Source organism: Mauremys mutica, chromosome 8, assembly GCF_020497125.1.
Source record: "Mauremys mutica isolate MM-2020 ecotype Southern chromosome 8, ASM2049712v1, whole genome shotgun sequence".
NCBI classification, from domain to species: Eukaryota; Metazoa; Chordata; order Testudines; family Geoemydidae; genus Mauremys; species Mauremys mutica.
In genome coordinates, this window is record NC_059079.1 from 96,361,179 (window position 1) to 96,374,957 (window position 13,779).

General features: G+C 42.0%; 1 protein-coding gene across 2 annotated transcripts; it reads left to right on the plus strand.

Moving 5' to 3' along the window:
- The first annotated feature begins 3,954 nt into the window (after positions 1-3,954).
- IRF1 (interferon regulatory factor 1) lies at positions 3,955-13,495 on the plus strand. Of its 2 annotated transcripts, none has more exons than XM_045028923.1 (10): positions 3,955-4,082; positions 7,057-7,148; positions 8,120-8,219; positions 8,404-8,580; positions 9,051-9,100; positions 9,222-9,357; positions 9,592-9,714; positions 10,677-10,720; positions 11,553-11,682; positions 12,260-13,495. In XM_045028923.1, exons 2-10 carry the CDS (start codon positions 7,062-7,064, stop codon positions 12,364-12,366), a joined length of 954 nt encoding a protein of 317 aa, XP_044884858.1. In that variant the 5' UTR covers positions 3,955-4,082; positions 7,057-7,061; the 3' UTR covers positions 12,367-13,495. The 2 variants fall into 2 exon arrangements, with proteins under 2 accessions (XP_044884858.1, XP_044884859.1); XM_045028924.1 differs by lacking the exon at positions 3,955-4,082 and adding an exon at positions 4,123-4,892.
- Positions 13,496-13,779: the final 284 nt, after the last annotated feature.

The window sequence follows — 13,779 nt, forward strand, 5'->3', positions numbered from 1 at the left end:
AATATAAGCATTCATGCTTCAAGGCAAAAAACAAACCTCTAATGCAGTAGTTCTGTGGACCACTGGGAGTCTGCAGACTAAGCCCTGGTCTACACTGGGGCGGGGGAGAATCGATCAAAGTTACGCAACTTCAGCTACGTGAATAATGTAGCTGATGTCGACGTACTTAGATCGACTTACTGTGGTGTCTTCGCTGTGGTGAGTCAATTGCTGTTGCTCCCCCGTCAACTTTCCCTGCACCTCTGGTGTTGCTGGAGTACAGGAGTTGATGAGAGATGGCTCAGGGATCGATTTATTGCATCTAGACTAGACACGAAAAATGGATCCCCACTGGATCGATTTCTGCCCGCTGATCCAGTGGATAGTGTAGACTTTGGGGGAGGTTTAGGGTGGATATTAGGAAAAACTTTTTCACTCAGAGAGTGGTGAAGCACTGGAATGGGTTACCTAGGCAGGTGGTGGAATCTCCTTCCTTAGAGGTTTTTAAGGTCAGGCTTGACAAAGCTCTGTCTGGGATGATTTAGTTGGGAATTGGTCCTGCTTTGAGCAGGGGGTTGGACTAGATGACCTCCTGAGGTCCCTTCCAGCCCTGATATTCTATGATTCTGTGATTCTATACCCTAAGTCTAAATTTTCCAAAGGAGTCTGCATTTCCATTAAAAAATTTTTAGGGGTCTGCAAATGAGAAAAAGGTTGAGAACCACTTCTCTAATGGAACCTTTAGGAAGAAATTTTCCCTGTGGGCAGATTATTGCATGACTGCTGCCTGTAGGTTTCTTGTAACCTCCTCTGAACCAGATGGTACTGGCCACTATCAGTGGTGATAGGATACAGTCCTAATCTAGAATGTCAATTTCTATATACCTAAAACTCATGATCTCTCTCTCTCTCTCAAGACCTCCAACAAAGCCAGAGAAGGTCATACTCCACATTCTGGTACTTCTAAAGTTTACACGCAAGCAGAAAACAGGGCTTTAAAATAAAACAAACAAATCTTTCTGGTCAGCTTTACATAACACAAGTCAATGAAAAAAGGTAAATAAATAAACTTCCTCCTCCTTTGCAGGTCACCTTTAGAATTGAATGTTACAGCATTTCAGATCAATTGTAGCTCATTGTCTGGAAGTGGAAAATGTGTTTGTTGCCCCTGATTGGGGAAGAATTGCACATACCCTCTTCATTTTTGCTGCCTTGTCTCCCTGACTCCATACTGACCTGCTTATTTGTCTCATCTACCGGTTAGGCCTGGTCTTTTAGACTGTAAGCTCGTTGGAGCAGGGACCGTCATTTTCTGTGTGTTTGTACAGCGCCTTGCACAACAGGCTCTGACCTGGCTGACATGAAGGTCCTACCATAGCAAAAATGTTAAACAATATATACTAATAAAATTATAGGCTGAAAAATTAAGAAAAATTGAGAGATTTCTGATTTTTGCTTCTTTCTTTAGAATCTAAGCTTTACTTTTTTTTAGAGTATGTTTGTGTTTTTCCATCATGAAAACAGCAGGCAGATGCTGTTAACCTAGATTTGCAAAAAATCCCAAACCTACCTTCCTCTTAGATGTGAGCTTCATACCTTACTTGGGGACCATTAAAATGCTAGCATGAAATGACTAATGACATTTCAAAATGACCTCACTCTCTGCTAGAATCAAGTCACCGGCGTACTCAGTTCTGCTCTCAGGGACCAATCAAACTCTCTCAAAATAAATGGGAGTCTCTCTGTTGACTTCAGTGGTGTGGATCAAACCCTCACCTACCCCTGTGCCTGCCCAGAGGCATACAGGAGGAGAAAAAATGGTTACCCTTCTTTCTTTAGGATAGTTATTTCAAAGCAACACGTCCCTGACACACTGCCGAAGCTGGAGAGACCGGGGGATGCTTTCTTTCCCAGTGTCTGTAAAGTGTCCTTGTCTCCCAGTCCGTCCTCCTCCATAGTGATAGCTTTGGAGGGCAGGTACATAGGATGAATTTTAAAATTGCTGCTACAAGCAACTGTACGTATCACCTGGTAGATGGATGCTGTGGAAGTAAAAAATGTCTTGGGACTCACTGGAGAATTAAGCAATGTTCTATAACCCTATGGGAGCGAGAGACTGAGACCAGATTTCAACTAAGAGTTTTATGAACAGAGACACCAAAGTAAGATCCCATCTATGCTACAACTATAACCAAATTAAAGGACCCAGTTAAGATTGTCCAGGTTTTTAACCTGGTCACAGGGGATGGTCAAGTTTTGTCTACACTACCACTTTTCACCACAGTGAAACCGGATGGGGACTATGTTATCTGCAGCTCCCCGACTTAATTATTTTTATAGTGTACACAGAGACTTGTTTGGTGCCTGCATTCAGAGAGGCCCCTACCTGCTTCTTTTAGACCCAATGTGCATTCCCTGAACATTCAACACTGCTAGGTTTTGAGTTCTCAGTTAGTGCAGGATCAGCCCCTTACTAAGATGGATTGATGTATCTGCTTGTCATTTTAAAGACACACCAGTAACTTCAAGTTACTTTGACTCAAGAAACTGAGCAAACAGGCTCTTAACTATCACTACATGCTACAGAAGTTTAAAAAGAAAAAAGGAAATCAGGAACATTCCCCACATATTCCTTTTTCCTGCTATTTTCCTCTGACTTGGTTTCCACTGGTAATCATAGCTGCTTTTTATTCCAGGTGCTGCTACATACTCTCTTACATAACTCTAATATTGACTAAATATATTCATGGTTGCAAGGTCCACCTTAGGACTCATGAACTGTGTTATCGGTGAGTCTTTCTTTCTAGTTTGTACTAAACTGATGCCCTAGAATGGTGTTAAGGGGCAGTCTTTTCAATGAGATGCTAAAACAGCATCAATCCTTGCCAGTTGGTTATAGTCCCACAACCCTTTTTGCAAGAGTTTGGAATGTTAACCCTGACGTCCTGGCCAAATAGGGTTTTTTGCAATTTCAGCTGCATGCAGTATTTTCATTCATTTCCTGTTCTAAATTGTTAGTGTTGTTATGTGCTTTCAGACAAGCTGCTGCTCTCCCCTGCCACCCCCACTGCCATATTTCAGGGGTGGATTCAACAATCTTTGTGTGTAGCATCCTAGTCGGTCTGCTAAGCACTTTAGGAGCTGTTAGAATGAAAGGTAATATTAGCAAGCAAGATTTTATGCAGAGGGAGCTGGTCTAGTGGTCTGAGCATGGGACTAGGAGCCAAGTTCTCTTGATTTCCAGCTGTGCCTCTCTGACCTTGCACAAGTCATCTAACCTTTTATGCCTTGATTTCTCTCTCTGTAAAATGGACACAATACCTGCTACACACAGAGGTTATGAGGCTTAGTTGGTTAGTGTTCATGTAGTGCTTGGAGATCCTCAGGGGGAAGGCACCCAGAGCACAGAGTATCACTAGTAATGCCAACACACCTTGCACTGCATAAAGGTGCGCAAGAGACAAGATCCCTGCCCCAAAGACCATGCAAAAGGGGCCCAGAACTGACAGCGGGACACAGCCCCCAGATCCATATTTGGATTCAAGCCCCTCAGAAGTACAGGGCTGGATCTGACCAGTTCGAGAAACTGGGACAGCGGGACCCAGACCCTGTCTGCCCCCCCAGGGATAGGGACCCAGCTGCAATGGGACAGGCCCCGGGGGTCACCTGCTCCTGTGACACTGATGGGTGCACGGTGGCTGGGGAGGCAGTTTCAGAGGGCCCCCAAGGAGCCTCTCACTTCCCCCCCCCCCCCCCCCAGCCCTCCGCTCCCACACCCTGGGAGCAGCAGGGAGACGGGCGGGGGAGGGGGAGCCGTACTTCCCCTTCAGTCTCTAGTGCTACAACAGCCTGATTTCCCCGAAATGATGCTCGCCGGCCAGCCAATGAGCGGAGGGCGGAGCCGAGCCAAGCCTCTGGGCGAACGCTGATTGGTCGGCAGGAGAGGTTCAGGCCAAGCAAGCGGGGAATCCCGACGAGTGTTAGGATATACCGAGACCACCGCGCTCCGCAGCCTGCAGAAGTCGCGGCTCGTTCACGGGAGGCGGATCTGCCGGCTCACTGGGCACCTTTGCAAGGCTGTGCACTGGGGACCGGAGAACAAGGTGGGTCACGCCTGGGGCAGCTCGCAGCCGCCGAGTCAGAGGTCTGCTTCCCCCTCCTGCCAGGAGCACTCGGTGCAGGACAACTTCGGAACTGGAGTGGCAGGACTTTGCAAACAGCACTCGGTCCTGTAACCAGGGCGGCCAACAAGGAAATAGTGGGAAAGCAACTGGCGCACGGAGGCTTGGCAAAGACAAGGGATGCAATGAGTATTTAGTCGTGTGAGCCAGGGGACAGAGAGCAAAGGCCAGTCGCAGGAAGCTTGCATGGCAAATAGGAGGCAATAAATAGCCTTAGCCCTGCAAATCAACTTCTGAACTGGTAGACGAGGAGTTTGGTGAATTTGCGGACACTTAAGCTGCTGTGCACGTGAGAGGTTCAGTCACATTCTGGTGACAGAATTTATTTTGTTAGGGAGGAAAGGGTGTGTTGTTGTTTTGACTTGTATGTACAGTTATGTGTAATGCAAAGACACAGTAAGTAGCACCTCTAATTCTGTGCTTGGGCATCAGATTGCTTTCCGAGGTGATGTGGGGGAAGAGAGTAAGACAAATACGAGCAACTGTGTGACAACAAAGGGTGCTGCTGTTGCTGCTCTCCGATACACAGGAAGTACAGGCTGAAAATAAAGTCATGCTTTTGGCTTCAACACCGGAGAGCAGCGTTCACAGGCAACAGAGAGAATTAAAGCATTTGAATGCAGATGAGGTTGGGAGAAGCTAAAAATAGTCAAGGTTTATGGGGAAAGATCTGTGGGACCAACAAATGAGGAGTCAAATCTTCAGGCATTTGCAGAACTGGCCACAAAAGAGGTGATTGCTGTTATTTATGATTTTGTGAATTTGAGGATTGTTTGTTCAGATGAGCCATGTTGCAAATTAACATTTAAGGGTGTGAAATTCAGGTGTATAATTATTAGCTAGAGAAATATAAGATCACGGGATGTATTTTGAAAAGTATTTTGTACTTTGGAAATATATATTGTATAATATGCATATAAATACAACTTTAAACAAAAAAAATCACAACAAAAATGTTGGAGCTAGCACAGTTGATGGCATCGTTTTAGTCTCACAAAAGCAATAGTAAGTAAAATGAACACTCACAAACTGTGCCAAATTAATGGCAAAGCTCTAACTTTACACCTACCAGTGCAAGGAAATGCTGAATGCACGCATGCTTAATTCACCCATCTGAATCTGAGTAACACAAGGGTCTTGGAGAAAAGTATAACATTCTGTATTAGAATTTGCCCAACAGGGTGAGGTAGTGAGAGTGGAAGTCAGAAACCTTAGTTTATTGGCTGCTTAGGAAGCAAAATTGTTGCATAACATTTCTTCATGTTAGCATAATCTATTGTGTCAGTACATCCATGAGGAACAGTAAGCATACGGTGACAGGACCCATGCCTTTCTGTATATATGTGTTTAGAGGGTCTGATTGGGTTTGGAGGCCCTGGATGCTATTATCAGACACATTACCTCATCAATATAATTTGCTCTTCAGGATTGTTTGCCAATGTTTAGTAATGCTATTCTCAATCATAAACATTGCATTCCTGTTTCAGTTTATAGACTTGTCATTAAGTATGAAGGAGCTACATAAAGCTGAGAATAATGTCAACTGAGGCTTTTTTAGTCAAAGTCAAGGACCACTACTAACTTGAAATTGTCTAATTAACTGTGTTTTACAATAGAACTCCAAGCATCATTCCTTGAGTTCAGTTTTGCAGCCCTTCTTTAAGCCTATCCTAGCACCAAAGCTAAATGCTAATGTCCACATGGAGGCCATACAGGCAGGAATGTGTTACAGGAAAAGAGAAGGAGCCCAGTAGAAAAGCTGCATGTTAACATGGAGAAAGTAATTGATCTCCTCTCCCATTATAAAGGGGGGTTGGGTTATGTAAGCCTAACCCCACTGCCAGCCCACTGAAGCTGTCGAGGAAGGTCTATTATTTGTAAAACGCTGGATTCTATTGTTTTTGGAAATGCTGATATTTCCATATAAAAAACAAGACAAGAAATATATTTATGCCAGTAGATCTCAGTGCAAGGAAAACTTTGTAGCAGAGTGCACCGTTTATAGACTAATCTACTGCACTATTTTTTTTAAAAAGGTAAACATTAATGATAGGGGAAACTTGGCACTGAAATAAGTGGCAATGAAAAGACAAGTAACAAAGACACTCCCTCAGAAAGAATTTTTTTGCTAGTTTATAATTCCTCTGGAGCCTAACACTCACGCTTCACACACACACGCCCCCTCAGCCACTTACAAAGATTTTAAGAATTTTTTTAAATGTAGTGTTCATGAGACGCGCGGGCGTGATAGCCCTGGAGACGGACATCCATCCTTTAGTATGGCACAGGACAAGTTCAGCACAGGACTTAGCAATTCACACTGCCCTGCCAGTGTGCCTTGGCCACAACCCAGAGTGATTAACATTGTGGGTGCAAAGAGAGAGTTCAGAGTCCATGAACCTTTGACTTCTTGCCTTCTGCACCCAGCCTGGGAGGCAGAGTACCAGAGGTGTTGGTGGCTCGTGAGATGTGGCAATTTTGCTCACTGGGTAAAGGTCTGAGACCAGACTTTTTTTCACGTAAGCCACCAAACAGCACCTGACAGTAATACTTCTCTTTCACTACAGGGCTGAGTTCTGAAAGGTATCATAGGTGGGAAGAGCTCTGCATCCCAGTACCAACCTCCAGAGCCGTCCAGTTTCCCAAATTCTATAATTTTATTTCTCTATGAAAGGGATAGTGTAGCCAGATTAGAACTAAAGTTGCCATTCAGAAACTGCCAAGATTTTGGAAGAGAAATTGTTTATTGATTCTGGACCAAGTTTGGGCTTTGTTGAAAGACTGCCCATGAGGAGGAGTGTTAAGAGTAAGCAGTGAGGGATGGCATTACAAAATGTCCAGCATACCAGAATATTTACTCTTTTGCTTACCTATATTTATTATTTTCCTTTCACAGACAACATGCCGGTAACAAGAATGCGCATGAGGCCCTGGCTGGAGTTGCAGATTAATTCCAATCAAATACCAGGATTGGTGTGGATCAACAAGGTGGGTTTCTTGGTCATTACTTTTGTATCTTTAATCATCCTCATCCCTGTATTCTTAGCTGATGTTATATAAAAATCAAGGTCACATCAATAGATTAAAAGAAAATGGAAAGAGTTTACACGCACGACATAAAACAGCATTTTTGTTATCAGAAAACAGTAGCTGTAATTGATCATGATAAATGGAGTAGACCTGACTTTTATTGGGGAAGTACTAGGAAGGAAAAAAAAATGAGAGCAGTCAGATCATAACAGATGTTCTTGGCTCCCAATGAGATCTGCCTCTAACTTGGGTCAAGCTATTTGTCTCAGTTAAGGAATCAGTGTTACAGTCTCAACCACTGAATGGGACTTTAGGCCAAATCTTGAGAGATACTGAGCATCTGAACCATTGACTTCAGTACTGCATGCCCATCACTTCACTGAGAATTACAACCATATGAAACTCACCCACAATAAGATTATTTAGGTTTATCCTCATTGATTCAGGACTTTTTGCTCATTGACTATTTTAAACTGTAAAGTGTCTTGAAGCGCGTATGAAAGGAGTTATCTGAGCTAAATTAACGTTGCACTGTAAGAAATATTTTTCTTATGGTGGACATAGGTCCTTATTGTTAATTTTTAAAAAGATTCTGCGCAGACAGAGAAAGACACCTAAGAATTTTATGATAAACATAAGGATCAGAGACAAACCAACAGACCAAGGTAGTTCTGAGATGAGGCTGGCAGTGTCCCTCATAGCTATTATATCTTGTTATACAGCTCTGTAAAACTCAGAACCCTTGGGGAACGTTACATGGGATGTAGAACATAGATGGTACTAAGTGAATGCTACATTAGGAATCTGGTGGCAGCCTTAAGGCAGAGTTCCCTTGGTGTGGCTGAGTTATCTTGGATTAAGTCCATATTTAGTCACAAATGGGTGTATATTATATTCTCTGTATTCAAACCTGCATTGTTTAACTACAGGATAAGATGATGTTCCAGATCCCATGGAAACATGCAGCTAAACATGGCTGGGATATAGATAAAGATGCCTGTCTTTTCCGAAGCTGGGCCATTCATACTGGTACGTGCTGGTTTTAAAATTCTGTCTGTCACATAAACAGATAGAGCCTAATTCTGCCCTAATCTACATCCCATGTGACTATATTGACTGCCTTATATGACTGAAGAATGGAACACAAATTAGTTCTTTTGGGACCGATCTCTGCAGAATCTCTGAATACTTACGCACCATCTCTTATTTATAGGGAGATACAAGGTAGGCGAGAAAGAACCGGACCCCAAAACTTGGAAGGCAAATTTCCGCTGTGCCATGAATTCACTGCCTGATATTGAGGAAGTGAAGGACAAAAGTATCAACAAAGGCTGCAGCGCAGTCCGAGTTTACAGGATGCTACCACCCTTAACAAAGCTTCAGAAAAAAGGTAGGTGTATTAGCCTATCCTCAACATAATTTGCCTTAAGGGGACCATTACTGCAGTTAATTGTCTGTTTACGTTTCCTGTTCTGCTTGTGAACAGGTACAGTATAAATTCCTTGATAGAAGTAAAGTATTGCTGTGAATAGGCAGTTTTATTACTATTGCTAAATATTACTTCAGATGTGTAGCTCCTTTCATCCCAAGATCTCATAGCAATTTTTTGAAAATTAATTCATTGTCACAATACCCCTAATGGGATCACTTCATCGGGCACAGAAGTGCGCTCCCCTCAGGGGTGGGAAGAGTACAGCAGTCGCTGCTGTCACTGAAATCAATGGCAAAACTCCCAGAGCATGATCATGCTCTTGCAGCGCAAAGCATCACTACACAGAGCAATTGCGGTCATGTAAGATTGAAGCCATCAGAAGTGGCTGCAGGCTTTTTCTCACTGTCACCTTGTTTTTGCTTTCACAGAAAGGAAGTCAAAGTCATCTAGAGAGTCAAAAAACAGGAGTAAGAGAAAGGTACGTATTAACTCTAGCAGTTAAAGGAGTCAGAGGTTTGCTTTGAAGTTTTGACATATGGGAACAAATAGATCATATCTTGGTCTAATAGATCTTTCATTCAATGCACGTGTCTTTATAGTCATATGAAGACCAGAGGATGGATGAGGCAGTAGAAGCACTGAACAGCAGCAGTCTACCAGATGACCACAGTGGTTATACAGTTCACAGCTATGCAGAACAGGAAGTGGAGATTGAGAACGCCTCCATCACCCTAGGTGAGATTCAATTTTAGTTCTTCAAACTTAGCAGAATGTGCTGCACTTACCAAACCCCAGTATATGAGATCTCGGCATCATAAGCAGAGCGAACAGAGCGAACAGTGGCAGCTATATAATGGGATATATGCAATGTGCTGTTTCATGGATTGTGAGGGATTGGAGGCTATTCTGAATTAGAAAGCCTTTGCATTTCCTAAAAATTCTAACTCTTCCTTTCTGTGCGTTCCATAGATCTCTCACCGTGTGATATGAACACAATGACAGATTGGAGAAGTCCAATGGAAATAGCAATGGCTGACAGCACAAATGACCTTTACCAGCTTCAAGTGTCACCTTTGGCTTCATCTTCTGAAGGTTGGTATTTTATTGGTTTAAACCTCAGGTCAACCAGATGGAAATAATCCTACCACTGCTGGTTTCAGGGGCAGAAGCAGGACATGCAGCTGCATGGGGTGCCAGAAAAAACAATAGGCCCTTCAAGTGCAAGTGGCAAGATCTAGCATGCGTTCCAGGGTTAATGGGATCTAGTCATCTGTAGTCAAATTTATTATAAAAACAAAAAGCTTTAGTTTGTTAAAGTTGAGGGGCCTTATGTTGCAGCTCTTATATGTGCAAAATGCCTGCTGAAGTCATTGGCAGTTGTGCATGTCTGAAGGTTTGGATGAAAAATATTTTCATTAGCTGCCTGAACTGTGCTGGGATATAACATGTCTCAGACTCCTCACTTCCAGGTATAAAAGTGTCACCCTCAGGGGTAAGGAAGAGATCTCTGATCTTGATGCATTGTTGCACAGTGCTTTGTACTTGAGAGCTCCGGGGGAAAGATTTGTTCCCCCAACCTGCTGGGAGAGTGTAGAGCAGATGCACAGCCAGCCTACAATTGTCACTGAAGTTCATGACCTCTAACAGTAACTGGGTTTATAAGAGGACAGGAGAAGCTTGAGAATGATGGAAGCATCTAGTTGTGGATCAACTGTCCACTCCTCTGATGTGATCTACCCTCAAAAAACCATGTCATATCACTGCAGAAGGAGGGGTACATTAGGGGCTCAGAGTTTCCTAGAGTGGTGACCTCTATAGCCTGCAGAAATTCCTAGGGCTTCCTGTTACCCATAGAGGTGGCAGAAGTGACCCTGAATCTGCTGGCTTATAAGATGTTTTAGTGCTATTATGTCATGAGAAAACGTGAAATAGTCTCTGGTGATAACTGAATGGAAAAGCCAGGAAGCTGATCTGTGATTTTTTTCCAGTGAGGACTCCGAGTTAACAGAAACATGTTTTTTTTCTTTTCCCTATGTCTTTATAAAACCTAACAGTAACAGATGATGATGCAGAAGAAATGAAAGAGCAACTTTACAAGGTAAAAAGATGATCTCTTCTTTTCAGAATAATATGGAATAAGTTGCTATTTGTATCAAGGGAGGAGGAGAAAACAAAACATATAAACAGAGTTAGGTGCACTGAGAACTTGTAAATAAAAATCCTATGTACAGCCAGGATATGGAGAACACCCACAGGTGGAAATACTTAATATTCTTCTGTCACTTTGAGAGCACATGTACCATTTTAGAGACAAACATTGAAAAGCTGGGTGATGGATCAGAGACTCAGAAGACATTTACACTCTAGAAGGAATCTCTTCTATACCCCCAACAAATGTGGTGCATTTAAATCAAATTAGCTATACATCTAGGCGCGTAACACATTAATCACTATTATTTATAAGCACCTTCCTTCTTGGGGTGTTCTCTTGGCATGTATTCTGAATTAGCTTGATCCCTACTTAAATTAATAGGAATTTTACATATATGAGCAAGGAGGGAAGTGAGTTTAGCATTTATGACAGTGAGGGGCTATTAGCAGTAAGCATAGTGTGGGTAGGCTTTGTGCAAGCTTTCCTACAGGGGTCCTCAGTACTGATCTGCAGTACTTACTAATCCAGTGTTCGCTCTCTTGCGTGAAAATTGACAATCCCAGCAAACTGTGAGGTTGTTTTATGATGTGTATTCAGAGTTAGTTATCTGCATCATGATGAAATCTGCCCTTAAATTTAGCTGCAATGCCAGCTGGCATCATCAGCCCTATGTAGGAAATATTATTGCTGCTGATCTGTTTGTCCAATGAGGTTTTATTTGTTCTCTTTAATGTCGTAAGGCCCACACATTTCCAACCTTCCCCTTTGTCTCTTACAGCTGTTTGAACAAGACTGGCATGCAACCAGTGTTGGTGGGAAAGGATATCTTACCAATGAGCCCGGCACACAAAACATCTGCAGCAACTTCAGCTACAAGGAGCAAGATTCTGAAATAGATACAACCTCAGGTACAAATCCCTTAATTTCTGAAGCAAAGTTACTTTAGAATACAACCAGAGGCAGAGGGAGAAGCAGATTAAGCTCTTTATGCAAGATGGCTTTAAGTCGGGTGAAAAACAAAAAGAATAGAGCAGTTCATGCATTACTGTGTTTTATTTTAGATTTCTGACCAGCACGTTAATTTCAAATTGAAGGAGTTTGTTGGGGATTTTTTTAAAAGACAATTTGTACTAGAAAATGTACCAGATTGGTGTTTAAAAGTTATATTTATATGCAGCCTTGGCCTGATTAGTGGGAATTCAGCACAGAAATATGTGCTTAACTCAATTTCCATTTTAGCCTTACAGATTACTTTTAATCTGTGTCAGTTTCCAGAGTTAAAGTTACCTAGCCCTATCGCCACTGAGAATGTTTTTAAAAAATGGAAGTTGTAATAAGGATTTCTGCAAATACATTCAATTTTAGTCAGAGATCATCTGAACAATGTTTACATTTCATTATAGTATTGATATACATAAACTATTTTGCTGCTGCTGCCGCACATGATACATTTCTTTTCATTTCTATTTTTTTTCTTTTTTTTAGGGGAAATAGAGTTCAGATTTTGTACTGATCTGAAAAGCAGTCTAGAATTCTCTTGGCTGGACACAGTTCGATCTACTGGTATACAAGCCATTCCATGTAGCTTGTAAACCTCTCTTGCTCCCTCAGACTGTGAACTGCTTTACTTCTCCTGTTCCTCATGAAAGTGAACAGAGTGGGAGGCATTGTTTGTTACTGACTGTGTGAGAAGAAAGAACCTCTACTTTCCGTTTAGCTTCTGGGACTGAAGAGATCGAGCTAGCGAAACTCCATTATTAAAAAACCTTAGCAGAACTGTGCGCATTGAAGTTGGTTGACTAAGCCATTGTCCTATAAAACTTAAAATTGCTTCCAATGTGAAACTGTTCCTACATTAATGTGAAATGGGGTTCTGACCTTTTTGTTGGGATACAAGTGAAAGGTGCTGTAGGTCAGTAGAAGCTGGGCTAGGATCCCCATTTCTCTCTCATGACGTTCATATTATAACTTAAAAGCACTGCTTTTGGAGGAGATCATCTACAGTTTCATTTACTCTCCTTTACCAATCCGGTGCTTAGGGCACACAGGGCAAATTTGCCTACTCATGTTAGCTCTGGTTGAGACGTACCTGGTGAAGTACTGCTGAGCTTGATGACAATCATTACAGATTTTTGGATTCAACAAAAATTGCACTAATTGACCCTCTTTCCTTTGATTACTCCAGCAAACATTTGACCGACAAATCAAATTCCTCACTTTTGTAAATATGTTTAGTCCGAGAAAATGTGAAAATCAGCTACATGCTTTGCTTCAACATATTACAGTTATTCAGAAGATCTGCTCATAGGACATTCTATTCTGTTGTCATTATGCATGACGTATACCAGTTTTTCATTTAATAATTGTGAAAGAGCTGCCACACGTTGGGATCCGTTCTTTTTTGCACTGATGGGCATAACACTTTATTTATGCAGTGCCTTTCTCGGCAGCCACCTTAATGCTGTTCACTGCAATAGAGTACATAGACTACCATGTACCGTATATTCCCAATGAACTGTGTAGAGAAGATCTTTAGAGAACAAAAAGATATAAGCCTATGCCGAGCAGTACAAAGTACAAAAAGGAGGGAGGTCTTTTGTGATTTATGCTTATCTGGAAATACATCAAATCACTAATTGTAACTGAGCATTTTCCTGTACATAGTTGTGTATATAAAAAGTGTTGTACATTTGTTTTAATAAAAATGTTTTATATATGAAATGTATTTGATTTATTTGAAAGCTAATGCGAAAATGTGTTCTGGGTTGTTTGGGCATTTCCTGAGAATCAGATTGCTGGCAGAAATACTCCTGGTGTCACTATGTTTAAATATGGGGTCTGTTGTCATCCCATTTGGTACCCAACAGAACACTCATTGACTTAAATGGGATTCCTTCCAGCATGAGTCAACTCGGAGCCATGGGCCTGGTCTGTGTTGGAGACATTTTTAAAAATTCCCATAATTGGAACCAGTGGCTTATCTTTACCAGCGTTAGCAATATTGA